This window comes from Polyodon spathula, chromosome 5 (genome assembly GCF_017654505.1).
Source record: "Polyodon spathula isolate WHYD16114869_AA chromosome 5, ASM1765450v1, whole genome shotgun sequence".
Classification (NCBI taxonomy): Eukaryota; Metazoa; Chordata; class Actinopteri; order Acipenseriformes; family Polyodontidae; genus Polyodon; species Polyodon spathula.
Genome location: NC_054538.1, coordinates 17,419,342 through 17,435,713, shown reverse-complemented (window position 1 = coordinate 17,435,713; position 16,372 = coordinate 17,419,342). Strand labels below are relative to the sequence as shown.

The 16,372-nt window shown below is 37.5% G+C and overlaps 1 protein-coding gene across 1 annotated transcript in view; it reads right to left on the bottom strand.

Moving 5' to 3' along the window:
• The window catches only part of mertka (c-mer proto-oncogene tyrosine kinase a), a 32,206-nt gene extending 20,470 nt beyond the window's left edge, over positions 1–11,736 (bottom strand). The window contains exons 1-4 of the mRNA XM_041249917.1: positions 11,376–11,736; positions 6,067–6,445; positions 5,670–5,770; positions 3,509–3,682 (exon numbers count right to left, since the gene is read on the bottom strand). Coding sequence (XP_041105851.1) covers positions 3,509–3,682; positions 5,670–5,770; positions 6,067–6,445; positions 11,376–11,463 — 742 coding nt within the window. The 5' untranslated portion in view covers positions 11,464–11,736. The remainder of the gene's footprint in view (positions 1–3,508; positions 3,683–5,669; positions 5,771–6,066; positions 6,446–11,375) is intronic.
• Positions 11,737–16,372: the final 4,636 nt, after the last annotated feature.

Genomic DNA, 16,372 nt, shown 5'->3' with positions numbered 1-16,372 from the left:
AGCTCATGGCAGTGTGGCACCGGGGCGATGGATGAAGGAAGGTCCGGATACGTGATAGCAGGTGCATTCTTGCCAGTCCGACATTTGGAAGGGTCCACCATGCAGAAGTAGCAGTTGCTTGAGTGGTCAGTGGGTTCCCGCCAAATTCTTGGAATAGCGAACTTCATGGCTCTCTTTTCCCCTCTGTACCATCCTACAAAAATACATTTATTTCACCCATGACTAATGTGTAAGAGATTCTCGCAACATTTTTCATATATGATATATTTTTTCAATAACATTGAAAATTGTAAAACATTTTAAAATTAAAAACTTTTACAATTTTAAATTTTTTTACAAATTTTATAACATAAAGTTCCGAGCAACAATTGTCCATCTTACCTTCCAGAGTTTTTTTGCAGTTCTCGCAGGTGAAATGAGGTGCCCAGGGTTTGTCTTGATCCCCGACAGGCATGCCGAAATATGCCTCGTAGGCCTCACACATCTTAGCAGATGCTTCCACGGAGTACTTTTTCACTCTTGTCTTGATAAATTGGCCACAGACATAGCAAAATGCGTCTGCCGGATGCTTGCAGCCTCTTGATGCCATCTCAGAAAAATGCAGATATGTATCCACTTAGGCAGCTGGAACTAAACTGAACTGGTGGGCTTAAGGCCCCTGTATTTATACTACTATTTATATTACTGGAAAGTTCTAGAACGTTCTAGAAGTTACTCCAAGTTTACTCAGCACTGAATCTATCTGGAATGTTCTGGAAAATAGGTACATTTCAAAATATCACTGTCCTGGTCACAAAAGCAAAGTTTGTGGGGAATAATAGCCATTTTCTATACTTTTGAGGCATAAGCAATTAGGAAATAACACTTACTACCCAGGAACCAAAAAAAAAAAAAAAAAAAAGTTGTTACACGGTGTTATTAATAAAATTAAGTTTATATTTCAATCTTCATGCCTGATTTGTGTCTATCAGAAATAGTTTTGGTATGTACAAGGGAATAGACAACAATGGGCAAGATTTACTAAACTTTAGCTATGGTAAAAAGTGAGTGAAATAAAAAAGCTAGTATACTGTTTCAACATTAGCAGTTTTCTAACAAAAAAGCTTAGTAAATGTGTCCCAGTATCTATTACCAATCCTTCACTGGATACCCCAAGACAGGGAAGCACAGAATCATTCCAAGTACAGCATTATTAAACCACATTTCCTTTGGACTTTTATGTATTTCTCTTCCCTCAAGTGTACCTCCTTGCATCAAGAATCACATTACACAACCCTCCCACCTCCCCCCCCCCATCCTCCCCCAGCTGCACACTGGTCCTTTAAATACTACTGTAATTAATTCTGTCAAACATGGTGCGTTATCGTTATACAGGTCATAGAAGCACTGAGAAGAACCCACATGAAAACACTGATTAAAGCGCTTTGTTAAGTGTTTCTCTTTAAGGATGTCATTTTCTGGCTATGTTGCTTTGTTCTGCACATGGCTGGGGGTTAAAGGGTTATGTATCCTTTTGTGTCCAGAGTAATTACCTCCAGCTGCAGAAAGCCTTTTAATGTTTACTGTATGACTCCTCAGCATTACGCCCTTGATAAACTGGTCAGGTACAAGGATTCAGTTTTAATTACAGAACCGCTATCCTTACAGCAGCTATTAAAAGTATTAGATAACAAAACAAACAGCTAACAGAAGGATAACTGGTGGTTTTGGAATGTTACTCAGTATGAGGATGAAAAAATTGTACACAATTATCATAGTTTTTGTTATTTGGTAATGTCTAACAGTTGCAGTGTAATATAACAGTGTCATAATTACATTACTGTAATCCTAGAGTATCATACCATCCTCCAGCACATACCCCTTTGGCTTTTATATGTGTATTTGGCTACGGCAGAGACCTATTTTCCACTGAATAGAACTCCTGCCACAGTAATTGTTGAAGTCTCTTAACCAGCAGTGTGGCCTGAATGAAGTCTTTGTCTCCTGCTGTTCCCCCTCCCACACAGCACAGTGCTGTGAGCAAGACAAAGTTCAGGATCCCAACCTCCAAGCTTCCAGCTCCCAGCTCCCAGCAAAATCAAGCTCTGCAACCCTCCTCAAAAACCCGGAACAGCTGAGGAAATAAACTGCAAGTTCACACAGCTGAAAAAAGTTACATGTATTAGGAAGCTGCATCTATGGTAAGGAGTGGGTGGGTCAGGGGTATGGAATGTACATAGATTAACCTATTTGCAGAACAAAACCAATTGTATATTGAAATGCTTTGATTTCCTGCTGCTTATAATTACAGTGTGAATATACAGGGGTTACAATATACAGAAACTCTTACATCAGTAGACAGTAGATCTGAGACTCTGATAGAGGGCTGACAGCAGGCACTTGATTGTACTGCAATTACTGATGCTACCTGAGGAACTTTATGGAGCAGTTGTCATGTATCCCCCTAGAAAGAATGTGAGCGCCTTGCAGACTCTGGTCTGCCCGGGGTGGTCATAAACTGTACTTGCAGTGTTGTGGAAGGCATTTCTTATATTTTGGCCAACCTCTGCATGTATAATATTGAAGTAGGTTTTTAGATTTAGGTCAGATTGAAAAAACAGCATTCAGAGTCCCATAAAGGGCAGAACAAGACTTCTTATCTGCAGCATCTTGATCCTTCACAGCATTGTTGAATCCCTCAGGCCTAAACGTATGTTAAAATTTATAGGGCCCCAATCCCGTCTTCTCATCACAGGACGAGGTTAAAAGGCAGGAAGTCTCAGAAATAATGCAGCTGTGCCCGCGTCTGCACTACTGAAAACCTGAATTAAGAATCAATGTACTAAAACAACATGAAGAATGGAAACAACAAATTCAGAAAACCCAAACACGCTCTTTCCCCTCTAACAATATTTCAATCAAGGTCAGCCATGATTCTTAACTGCAACTAGAGCGTAAGCTACAACACAGTCATTACATAGGAACAATTTAACCCTGTATAGACTTCAATTTCTTCTTCTTCTTCTTCTTCTTCTTCTTCTTCTTCTTCTTCTTCTTCTTCTTCTTCTTATTATTAATAATAATAATAACTACTTTATTTGTTTAGCGTCTTTCATACCAAGATATTCAAGGCACTTCACACAGACTTATAAAACCCTATTTGCAGATCAAAACAAATTGTATATTGAAATGCTTTGATTTCCTGCTGCTTATAATTACATTGGGTTGAACAAACACTGAAACTCTTCCATCAGCTTGTATATCGTATCAGCTTGTATATCTTATAAGTTATGATTAAGTGTTTGAAGATCTGTAGGGACTGTTGTAGATTTGAAGGCAAAGGGTGGCCACACCAAATATTGATTTGATATAGATTTTTCTTCAGTTCACTCACTTTGCATTTTGTTAATTGATAAATATAAACTATTAACATGTCTATTTTTGAAAGCATTCTTACTTTACAGCATTTTTTCACACCAGCCGAAAAATTTTGCACAGTACTGTATATAACTTTAGTGTTTATTCTTACCTTCCACGGGCAGGTATGAGAGAGATGTAGAGATATTGTGCTCGATCCTCACGTTGTTGCGAAGCCAGATGATGGTTACTGGTTCAGGAGGACCAACTGCCTCGCAAGTGAGGTTAAACGGGGTGTTCCTGGTGACATTCTGGGACTCTGGTTCCTTGATAAATGCTGGGAGCCCTACAGACAAATAACAAAATATATATATATATATATATATATATATATATATATATATAAATATTATATAGTGATATATATAATATATTTAAAAAAACTTTTTTCTGCTGTTAAAAACTGCTGTGTACCAAAAGGAAACATCTTTTGAAGCAAAAGTTTTGCTTTTGTGGATGAAGAAAAAAAAGTTACAAAGAAACAGATTAATAACTATTAATTTCGGCATTTTTTTTTTTTTGCAAGACTACAAAAATGCTAATTCAAAAGTATTCACACTGACAAGGAAAATTAAATTACTAGGTAGTTGAGGCACCTTTAGCAATAATAACTGCTTTTAAATGATTAGGATATTTGTCAATAGCTTTTGGCATGATTCCGTAATGATTTTTGACCATTCTTCAATGCAAAATATTGTTCCAGTTCATTCAAATTCTGATGATTTCTCTTGTGTACAGCCTTCTTCAACTCATACCAAAGATTCTCAATCAGATTTAGCTCAGGACTTTGTCTAGGCCTTTCCAGAACCTTGATTTTATTCGTCTTTAACCATTCTATGGTAGATTTTAATGTGTGCTTTGGATCGTTGTTGTGTTGGAACGTCCAGTTGCGCTTTAAACCAAGTTTGGTAGCGAAGGGTTTCAGATGATTGGCCAATATCTTTTGGTATGCTATTGAATTCATTTTACCATGTATTGGAACTAAATTTCCTGTTCCATTAGAGGAAAAACAGCCCCATCGAAGGATATTACCACCTCTGTGCTTAACAGCAGGTATGGTGTTTTTTTCTTTGTATGCCTCACCAGACTTTCTCCAAATGTAACAACTACCAACGTGACCAAATACCTTTCACCAGAGCTTGTAGCCATCATTCAAAAACTGTTTTACAAACTTTAAGCAGTTGTTCTTGTGACTTTTTCCTTGGCCTGCGACCATTGAGACCTTCACCATGCAACACTCGGCCTGTGGTTGACATGGAAACCCCAGACCTATTTGCAGCCAATTCACTTTGATTATCTTTGGCAGTTAATCTCATATTGTTATTAACCTTCCTCACAATTCTTCTACATGTTCTTGGTGAAAGAACCTTCTTTCTTCCAGACCAAGGGAGCGTTGTGACAGTACAGTCTTGTACGTCTTGATAATAGAAACAACACAGTAGTTGAATTTGGGATACTTAAATGCTTGTAAATCTTCTTGTATTATTCTCCAGCTTTATGACAATAAATCACTTTCTGCCTAAGGTCTTCAGATAGCGCTTTACTTTTTCCCATACTGACTTGTTAGTAATGACAGCAATCATTCTATGCCCAGCCCTTTTATACTCTCTACGAATGTTCACCTATTGTACAATCCAGCATTTTCTAGAATTAGATTCTGCATTATCATATTGAAATAGCTAGCATTTTGTAGATAATACTATCATAGCATCAAAGGGTATGAATAATTCTGAATGAGCATTTTTGAAGTTTTGCAAAAAAATTGTGTGTGTGTGTGTGTGTGTGTGTGTGTGTATATATATATATATATATATATATATATATATATATATATATATATATTTATTATATTTCCTTTCTTTAGTCCCTTACTTTGTTACTTTGTCTGTATGTGTCTACACTATACAGTAGAAATAACAGTATGACCCCTATCACTTTGCACAGGAAGTAAAAAAAAAAAATTCGGAAAGTTTTTTCTGAATAACGAAATGAGGTGATAAGTGAGGTATGAAAATTACTTTATTGCCCTTTTTGACTGGTTATAAGAGGAGTTTATTACATTACTTTGCATTCAGATAGTAAAACAAGAAACTGGGATGGAAAGAAAAAGCAAAAACAAAACACAAACCTATGGCAACTGGGTGTCTATTCAAAAATGATGTTATCACTAAAATACTGTCTGATACTGAATTCGTTCAATAAACAACCACAATGTAAGCTCAACCAGGTGTAATCATTCTTCCAGTGTTAGAAGTGTATAGCCTGCATCATACCTTCGACTTTGATCAGGATAGGATCAGACTCTATAAGTGTATTGCTGACGCTTAGTCTGCATCGGTACTCCCCACCGTCTGTACGCTGGACGTTCTTAATGCTAAAAAAATATATAATTTTCAAAAAACAACAAAAACAGCTTTAGCCACTTACTTACAGAGAAACTTAGGATATTGTTCATAAAGCATTAGCTTGAAACAAACTGCATATGATTTATCCAAATAATGTGTTTGTCAGTGTAAGTAAAAGAAACATTTGTCTACTGGACTGAGTTTCTTATAGATTTAGTTTTTTAAACAACTGTAACAATTTAAATTTTTGTTGCTGCCAAAATAACAATAATTGACCATTGACTTGGCTTTAGTGAACACAGATACACATCTATTCCTGCCTTACCTCAAAGTTGACAGTGTGGTTGACACCCCTTTGTCTGTTGCTTGCAGGTAATTTAGCTTGGTTTGCTGGCTGACGACCAGCTCCTGCCCATCCTTCCACCACTGGATGTAAAGATCCAAGGAAGCATCATGGAGATCGATGGAACAATTAAAGTTTACTTCCATCCCCTCAGAGAGATGGATGCTTCGCACAGTGGGCTTGAATTTCAGCCTTTCGATATCCTCTTGTTTAAGGTGAACTTTTGGGACCTTTCTGGGCACCATCAGTGACTCGATGGTTGTGGCCAGTTGACTGGCATCAGTAGTGTGATGTGGCCCGATACGAGATGCATGGGAAGTGTCCTGAAAAACAGCTGGTTTATCAGTTTTCTCAGCAATACCTGGAAATAAGAAAAAACGAACCAACTTAGACATTATTACCATGCACCGCTTCATTCTATCTTAATTCCCCTATACATGTTGCCTGTGGAATTCCATGGGAAAGCAAAAGCATGGCAGATAGCATGAGAAAGCAATGCAACTTTTAAAATGCCAACTTACAATAGTAAACAGTGGGTTACTGACCATATTCTGTAAATAAAATCCAAATACTTAAATCATAAAAAATAATATTATTATCCATAAAACTAATCCATCATTAATTCTTGTCAGAATATTTTAACTAAGACCAATCAACTCATTATGATAAGAATGGAAAGTTTGATTCTTGTGAATTCAGCTCTTGGTTCTCAAGTTCCTGGTGCGTTTCCGGAAATTGTCTATTCCCCCCCACACACCCCCGTTATATAAAAATAATTTTTATTTTTATATAGCGCCTTTTCATAGTGGACCACTATCACAAAATGCTTTACAAGATATGAGACTAGGGTGTGTGAACTATGCATCACCTGCAGAGTCACTTACAACGTCGTCTCACCCGAAAGACGGAGCATAAGGAGGTTAAGTGACTTGCTCAGAGTCACACAGTGAGCTGGGATTTGAATCAGGGACCTCCAGGTTATAAGCAATTTGACTTGAACTGAGTTTGAGATATCTGCAATTCTATTCAAGATATCTTGAAACGCATTTCAAGATATCTCTAAATGATAATTTGGCTTGCCATAACCCTGCTGGTGTAGACCCAGCATGTTTTAGCAATTGTTTTCTATTCACTTTAAAAGATTTACTTTCCTTCACCACCTGACTCGTCCACCTCTCGATGCAGGTCTTTTGGTGACCGGGGGATTAACTGGCTAACCCTATTTTATTATCCATTGGTCACATTCTGCACGGATTTATCAAGTCTGTGTCACTGTCAGCTAGTTAAATAATCAGTGGCTGACAGTCACGCTTTCTCAGGAGGTATTTCAACAATAAATAATATAAAACAATACCATGGCGGACGGCTTCTCACTTGTCCAACCAAACAATAATAAAATATAAATAACACAGCTTTTTGCTGTCATATATCCATAATAATAATAATAATAATAATAATAAATAAATAATAATAATAATAATAATAATAATAATAAATCTGAAACAAACTTAGTTTGGACAGCATAGTAACACTTTACCAATATCTGATAAACTCTAAACAAAATCTTAGATACAATCTTAGGATAGATGTAATGCAGTTAATAAGCTAAAAACTGTGTCTCTCACAGTACATTTTGTTCATACAGTACCTGTAATTACCAAAGGTGCAGAAGTACAGAAATAGGACTTAAAAAAAGAACAAGGTCTGTCAATGACATTCATAGCCCTACAGGAAAGAAAGTCCCTGAACATGAGGCACAGAATCTTGTAACAACTACAATAACCCTTCTCAGGTTTCCTGGACAGCTGGTTCACAAGTTACTGTACAGCCTTAAACTGCTCAGCCAGCCTGTATCATTATCTAAAGTCACAGTATGAGGAATAACTCAACCAATGTCTATGCAAGGTTTCATTGAGCTTGGAAAACCAGTCCTGAACATTTAGTCTTCACTAGTTCAACAAGCTGAGGCCACAACTCATAACCTGGACCCCGATACCCTCACTAACATTCAAGGAACATCCACATGAAGTGCCTTCCCACTTTACAGTCATCTTGAAATGCACAACAGGGCATAACGGAAATTCTACAAATTCTTATTTTAAGCATAAAATCTGTTATCATAGGAAGCATATTGCTTGTGCAGGAATCAATGTCCCTTGTACATATTTTCACCCTTGAAAATGCTTTGTTTTAGAAAGCAAAAGTACATTGATAAGATCATTAAATTCCCAAGCAAAGAAATGTGTGATCATTTGATTTCCTCATTACAGTTTTATTTGGCAATGAAACGACCTGAATCTTCTGCAGTTGCTCGAGTGTCAGCCTGTACCCAGACCCACAGCTTACTTTTGCTGGTCATATTTGTGGTATTACTGGACCATCACAAAAATATAGCCAAACCTTGGCAGACATTGAGAAATCTGTTCATACTTTAAACCTGAAGAACTGAAAGTCCAGAGGGATAAGTTTCACGTATTCAGTTTTTTATTTACTAGTTTGATAGACACTTTAAGAACCAGAATTCCTGCTGGGTCACTAATTTAGTTTGCCCCTTCTGGACTCAATTAGCTGAAGTGTTTGCTCTATAGACTGCTGGGAGAGTAAAATTAGACAAAATTAGATACAAAACACAAATTTAGCTCAATAGTACCATGATGAATGTGAGCTTTTGAATAATATATATTATTTATTTAAATGCTAAATTTAAATTATGACATTGCAACAGCTTTAATGAATTGCCAAATAACAAAATGAGCAAAAACTGTGACAATGGTAATTGATGTTTTGGCAGCCTCTTATTTCAGTGTTCTTAAGAAACACCGCTTGTACAGCAAAACGGTCTTTCTATACCTGTACCATACAACACTCACAAAGCCATGTTTAGGGAGACTAATATGAATCCTCTTCACATAAATCTAGCCTGTTCACAGAAACCATGGCTGTTGCAAAATAAAATACAACTGCAATTTACAGGGCATGATAAGCTACCACTGTGATCTTTTTCAGTTATCCTAGTTACAATACTATACATATTATTTATTGATCTTTCAATCATACATACTGAATCAATACAGTACTTGGTTAAACACTGAAGTACAGATAAAGGTTTGACTAGCGCCAGTACACTGATGAGGCCTGACCTGTTTGTCTTTTCAATAACTCTAAAGTGTTCTTGCCTTAAAATAAAAAGTTTGTGGATATGATTGAGAAACAGCAGAATTACAAGTCAGCAGTGGGGATATCAGATATGTATTTCACTTTAAACAGTTTTGAATTAAAAAAAAAAAAAGCTTTAGTCTTTAAAATATCAAGAATACATGCAGGGAGACTGAAACACTGCTATATGTTAATCTATCAGGGTATCAGCACTTTTTGGTGATTGTCACTCATTTCAGTTTGCAGCAGCCATGACTTTGAAATTATAATTAAAACGATTCATATCGAAAGGTGCATCAAGTGGTAGGGTCAGTTTTTGATTGACATCTGTACCTGCTAAGTTGCTGTTGAGTTTTATGTTTTATGGTGATTATGTGATATGATTTTTACTCCTTATTTATTGTGCTTTATGATGTTTGATGTGGTTGTGAGCCTGCTGCCAGGTCATCTAGGTAAATGTTCTATCTATATAAATAACAGTTTTGATTGACAATTGATTGAAAAGTACACTAAAATGCTGCAGATAAACTTGTATAAAGTTCTGTTCCATTCTGTGAATAGAAACTTCTAAAACAGTCCCCCTCCCCAGCCAGCAGTCCACAGTATATTTTCTCTGCGATGTGCTCGGCTGTTGGTACATGCTTCATAAAGCTGCCATATCTGAAATTCCCATAGCTGACTAACTGGATTCAGAACATTTTGTGGAAATCGTAATATAGGCAAGAAGGACTTTTTATTTCTGTATTTTAATTCAAACTGCCTCCTATGTCATAACCACAGCACAAGTCTTGTATTACCTTTTCTGGAATGGATAACACACCAGATATTGCAAATTTTGGAGATGCACTGTTCATTTTGCTTAAATTAAATTAATCTGGTTTACATGTATGTCACATGTATTGTTTTACTATGAACTTCTGTCACATCTGGCCTGTGATTAATTTTAAAAAAAGCTCCAGCCCTCACAAACACAGATGTGTGTATAATTACGTTCATATTAAACATGGAACGAATCTCACTTCCCCACTAGGCGTCCCTGGTCTTAAATGTATTGCCCTCTTGTGCAAACATTTTGAAAACATACTGAGATGAGACACAAGCGGATCGTGAAGGATGAGAAGTCTGCAATATCATGCAGTAGCCTACTGTGACAATACTGGCATGGCGTGGCAGGTAACCTTTTGCTGTAACAGAGTACGCCACGGAAATTAAACCCCTTTTTTGTCTGAAAAGAAAGCTCTGCTTCTCACATTACTTCTACAGTAGTACAGCATGCACCTTTTAGTTACAGTAGTGTCAAACGCATACAACAAACCTGGCATTTAACTACTATATAAATGTCTAAACGATATAACATATATATCTAAATATATATATATATATATTATATATATATATATATATATATATATATATATATATATATATATATATATATATAGATAGATAGATAGATAGATAGATAGATAGATAAATGTGTGTTTTTATTTATAACAAACGTTGCACTAATTGTGAGTCACTGCACATAGTAAAAAGTAATTGAACGTATCAATATGTGTTTAATGGTAGAATCAACAGTTCCTTGTAACTTATCGGACATGAAATAAATGTAGACAACCCAACGTCAAGCAAGTTGCAACATTGTTTCAATATCACTGAATAACTTTGATCAACAGTGTGAATTAAACTAAATAAACAGTTGGTAACATTTATTAACCAACTAGTAACTTTTTTGTTCACTTTTTTATGTAGCCTATTTTCAATTGGTCGTTTTTTCTAAGTAAAAAGTTAAATACATTTTAAAAAAATGCAAAGGTTTACATAGCATACATTAATGTATTCATATACCCAGTAAATGTTTACACGTGGATACCCATCAATGTTTGACAAACATGGATGTATTATTCAAATCCGCTGAAAACACTTCGCACTGGTAAATGTTCTATTGACTTTATTTTTACTTGCAGACGCCTCAGTCTGAAAAATAAACAAACGAACTAACATGGGTTTGTCAGTTCCCCGCCAGCTCAGCTGTGTCAGCAAATGCCAGAAGCCCGCAACTGGCAAAACACAAAACAAAGTATAACAGTATATTAAAAACATGAAGAAATACATTTTAAAAAACGCAATCTTACCCGCTGTCAGAATTCCACAGACAATGTAAAAAACTAACGAAGCAGTCCAAATTCCTGTACAAGCCTTGGTGGTGCTGAAGTATTCCATGTTTACGTCAGGCAGAACTTTAAAAGTACAGCATCCACGCAACTGTTGCCTTTTTTGTTTTCCAAAAAACAATAATAATAATAAAAAAAATCCGCCTTAAAAGTTACCAAACACTTCTGATGACCGTCACTAAACACCGCCGCGCACAAATATATAAAAACACATTGTTTGAAACTGTACCAGTAAAGAGCGCAGGGAGAAGATGTTTAAGTGCACGAAAACTCGATATTTTGTTCTGTGGCAGACTCAGATTTCTGTTCACGCTTTGTACCAGTTCTCATGAATAAAGTAGAGTAGGCTTCTACGTCACTGTGGGATTTTAATGAAGCTGCAAAGTTGGGAGGCGGGCTCTCCCCCCACAGTTTATACAGGGCATTCGGACACTAACGGAATTCCACTGTGAAAGAATACACCACGACTTAAACATATTACATTCTACAGTTATCCATGTATAGGCTATGCAGCCCACAGCTTTCAAATTATATTGGAACTGTAACAAAATACAAAGCTGTTTTAGTAATATTATTCCATTCTACACCAGGAATAACAGGTATAATAACATAGTCACCACTTCACAAAAATAAGCAGAACATTTTAACCAACAAGATATCGATTAAATTCTGGGGTGTCCCCAATGTTATCCGGTTAACTCTCGATGCAAAAGGACTGAGTGACATACTGTATTTGTTCTTCATTTCACCCCTCCAAAGAATATCACCACCCAGGCATGTGCAGGGATCAGTGCACTGGTGGACAGCTTGTTGATTAATGACTGTGGCAAAGTGCCCGCCCGTGTGTATTTTGTGTTGTATGTTGTGTGTTAATGTTGGTGTATAGTCATTGGTACACGGGATATAAACGGGTCTGTGTAACACGTGTTTAAAATGTATATTTGTATTTAGGCACGAGGATTGCACAGTACTTCACGTGCAGTAAAAAGTAATAATATATGAGCACAGGGAATTGCACTTTATTAATTCACATGCAGTTGTACCGCGACTCCAACTGAATGATTGATTAGCAATCGAGTCTCGGTACAGCTGCATAAAAGCTGCATGTTTTCACTCACTCGGGGTTGTGTTCGGTGAGTGGAGAAAGGGATTGGAGACGGAGGTAATATTAATAATAATAATAATAATAATAATAATAATAATAATAATAATAGTCGTAGTAGTAGTAGTAAAATATCTGCTCACCATGTTTTGTTTAGTCCGTTTTGTTTGTATGTTTATTTTGGCGAATGTGCCGTGTCCTTTTTTTGTTTGTTGCAACCGTTTATTTTCTGTCTGTCAGTTCATTCATTAAATGCTGAATGAGACCATTCGCTCAGCTCCACCAAACTTATCTCTCTTGTTGTTTATTTCCTGGCTCTGGAAATGACTGGTGGATATGAAGAGCTGACTTATCTATTCAGAGACTACAAGGAATTATACAAGCAAGTGGTCTGAGCTTGGTAAATCAGGTAACGCCACAGCGCCACAAACCAGCACAGGCTGATCCTTAGGTACATTGGTCTGTTTCAATGTCAAAAAATTGCTGTAATCAGTACCAGGGGTCACAAATGGAGTTTAGAAAAAGGGGCATTCAGAACAGAAAATAGGAGACACTTTTTTACACAGAGAATTGTGAGGGTCTGGAATCAACTCCCCAGTAATGTTGTTGAAGCTGACACCCTGGGATCCTTCAAGAAGCTGCTTGATGAGATTTTGGGATCAATAAGCTACTAACAACCAAACGAGCAAGATGGGCCGAATGGCCTCCTCTCGTTTGTAAACTTTCTTATGTTCTTATGTTCTTAATATCCAGTCACAGTGTGGGGAAAGAGTTAATTACTTCACCACCATGAGTGACTCAGCATTGTTATTTTCCTAGTTGGACAATGTAAAGTGAGTGATAGGCTAAATACTGCTAGGACCACAATCTGGAAGTACTTCACAATAGTCCTCAACTGAAAAAAAATACAATATAATACGCACTGCCTGAGTCATTCTGATATGTAGCGCAAAATATTTTGCTACTTAAAAGTCTAACTCATTAATTCCAGACACTGCACCTGTCGCGTGCTTCCTTTCACTGTTTGCTTAGAAAGAACCACAAGCTACAGCGTGTATTTTTATTCTCACCTCCGCCTCTTCAATGCCTTTTCATGTCGATGACCAGCCAGCTGCTTCCCTTAATGACTGACGTGCTTTTCAGCCAGCGACATGCTTTGACACAAGGGCATTACTGAGGTGAAATGAGGAAGTGTAACTGTTTACCTGACAGTAAACCTTGGTACCAGATATCATTTTTAAAATGAAAATGCATTTGCCCACAGAGACATAGTAATGCATATACAAAAATGTGGTAAACCATGGTATGGCAATTTCATAGTATAACCATGAGAAAATCATGAGAACGTTGCAAAATGACCATTGCCACTTACTGTGGTAAACTTGCGAGGGTGCATGGTAGACACAATTTAGGTAAGTACTGTATATGCTACAACCACTTTTAATGGTTGAATTCTCCGAATTTACAAATTAAACATATATACAGTATATATGCCCAGTTTCAATTTGGACTCATGAGGACATCTAGTGGTCATCTTTAAATCATACTACACCAATTTGTTTTTGTTTTCAATTTTGTTTTCAATGAAAACTATACAGATCCATGGCTCTGTTAAAGAAAAAAAAGTTTCAGGCTTTCCATCCCGGTGTTGTGTTGAAGACATTGTAGTAATTTAAATAAAATACATAAATATATAGTTGTGATAATTTATTATGGAGTTAATTCCCAAAATATGTATAAACGCCCCTGTTCATGGTATAGGTTATCTGTGTCTACTGATATTTTGTGGAAAACTATATATGATTTATGTGTGTACAGCAGGTAACATAACTGTCAGTTTACACTGCGGCTCCTTCTGGAAATATCCATCACTGCACCCTTTAATCTGAAGGTTATGTACTGTGAACGATAATTGTAAGGACTAGCTTGCTGTTTATATTTTACACTTGTATATATGTGTGTGTTGTCTGTAACTACATTTTAACTAAACTGTTAATATTTGAAGCTTTTATATGGAGAAATAATTGTATGCACAAGGATGAATCTCGCTATCTTGCTCAGGATGAATTACAACGCCTATTCATAGGCACTATCCCACGACTGAGTGGTACGGGGGTTTTGACTTGCTCCGTTTCAGACCTGGGCCGGTTCACCCCTCTAGTTAACCCGTTGGTCCCAAGCTCCCTCGGGAGCACCATATTAACACCAAACTTACTGCGGACATCCGATCAACATAGTCCACTACAGCTCAGCAACACTGAGCTCAAGCAATCCACCTGCCTCTGCCTCAGCCACTCCACCGCACAGTGATTCGCCAACTGCTGTGTGCGCAGATGGGTGAAATACATATTAAATTATTATTCTGTTGTTGTTGCGTGTCTATCGACCCTGTCACACAACCCCGCTTTGCCTGTGTTGTGCTGTGAAAATTAGCTGCAGTGCCATATATAAAACAAACAAAACAGTCAGCCGTGTAATTCCTCCACCCAGGCTGCGTTCCGACCTGCCCCACTGTTGAGTAGACATCGCCAGCTACCTTGGCCTGCCCACCCCGGTGATTTTTTTCCCCAGGGTAGACACCTCTGCATTAGCTGTCCCCCAGTGCTTCGTGCACGCTCAGCCCCTGGTTCTTCGGTGCCTCAGTGCACACGGTGCACATTGCACAAGGTGCTCGGTGCACAGTGTTTAGTGCTGCTTGGTACTTGGTGCAGAGTGCCTGATGCACACAGTACTTTGGTGCGTGTAGCGCATCAGTACACATGGTGCGCACTGCCTCGGTGCATGCGGTAAACCCGGTGCATGCCGTGCCTGGTGCAAGCGGTTCTCGGTACGCAGGTGTCTAGTACCTCGGTGCCCATAGCGCCCTCGGGTGCTCGGTGCACGCGAAGCCTCGATGCTTCTCTGCCTGAAGACGGTGCTCCACTCCTCTGTAGACTACGCACTGCCCCGGTTGTGTGACTGCACGTAGTCCAGGCTAGACACCTTTGTCCAGTTGCTGTGATCGAGACTGAAAAAAAAAAAAAAATCAGTTACCCGCGTTGCCGTGGTGACTTATTTTACCCTCACAATTTGCTGTTGTGTGTGTATTTTTTCTTTACTGCCTTGCAGTTAAAAAATTAATAATAATACCATTATTATTGCGTCACACTGTAGAGTCATCTGTGACAGCCTGCCCCATACTGGGGTTGGTTGTCATAATGTTCTTGCTTTTACAGTAGACAATAATGCAATAACAAAGTTTCTGCTGTGCACCAGGACAGAAAGTTGTATTTTTACTTTTTATGTGAAGATAAATACAGACCTATATATATTTAAAATGTTGACCCATGTTACAAAATAATACCACAGCCTCCACAGAACCAGAGGACAAACAGTAAATAATTTAAATAAACATTATATGGTGGCATATCCCACATTTTGGTGTAAAAAAGCATAAAGAAAAAATATAAGACTTCTTCCTATATGATTTACATGTGACAACCTGCCCAACCAGACTTTACATGATAATTTAATTCTCTCAGTACTGCTGGGAGAACCTACTGGTTTTGTTTTTATAGTTAGCCAGTATGTGGTTCTAATTAACAGGGCCACCAGTTCAAACAAACTCCAATACTACTAAGAGTTATAACATAAATAACAAGATATGCATTTTTTACTTTGGGTATGAAAAAAAATAAAATATGTGCTAAGCTTTATGTTAGATGTACTTTACCTCAAATTACAAAATGGTTGAGTTCGACAATAGAACACACATTTCAGTGTTAGTATCACCTGCCTGCACCATCTTATTTCATAGCTATGAACACTGTGACAACCAACCCCGGTCTGCCCTACCTTCTCAGTTTAATTGCTCCTG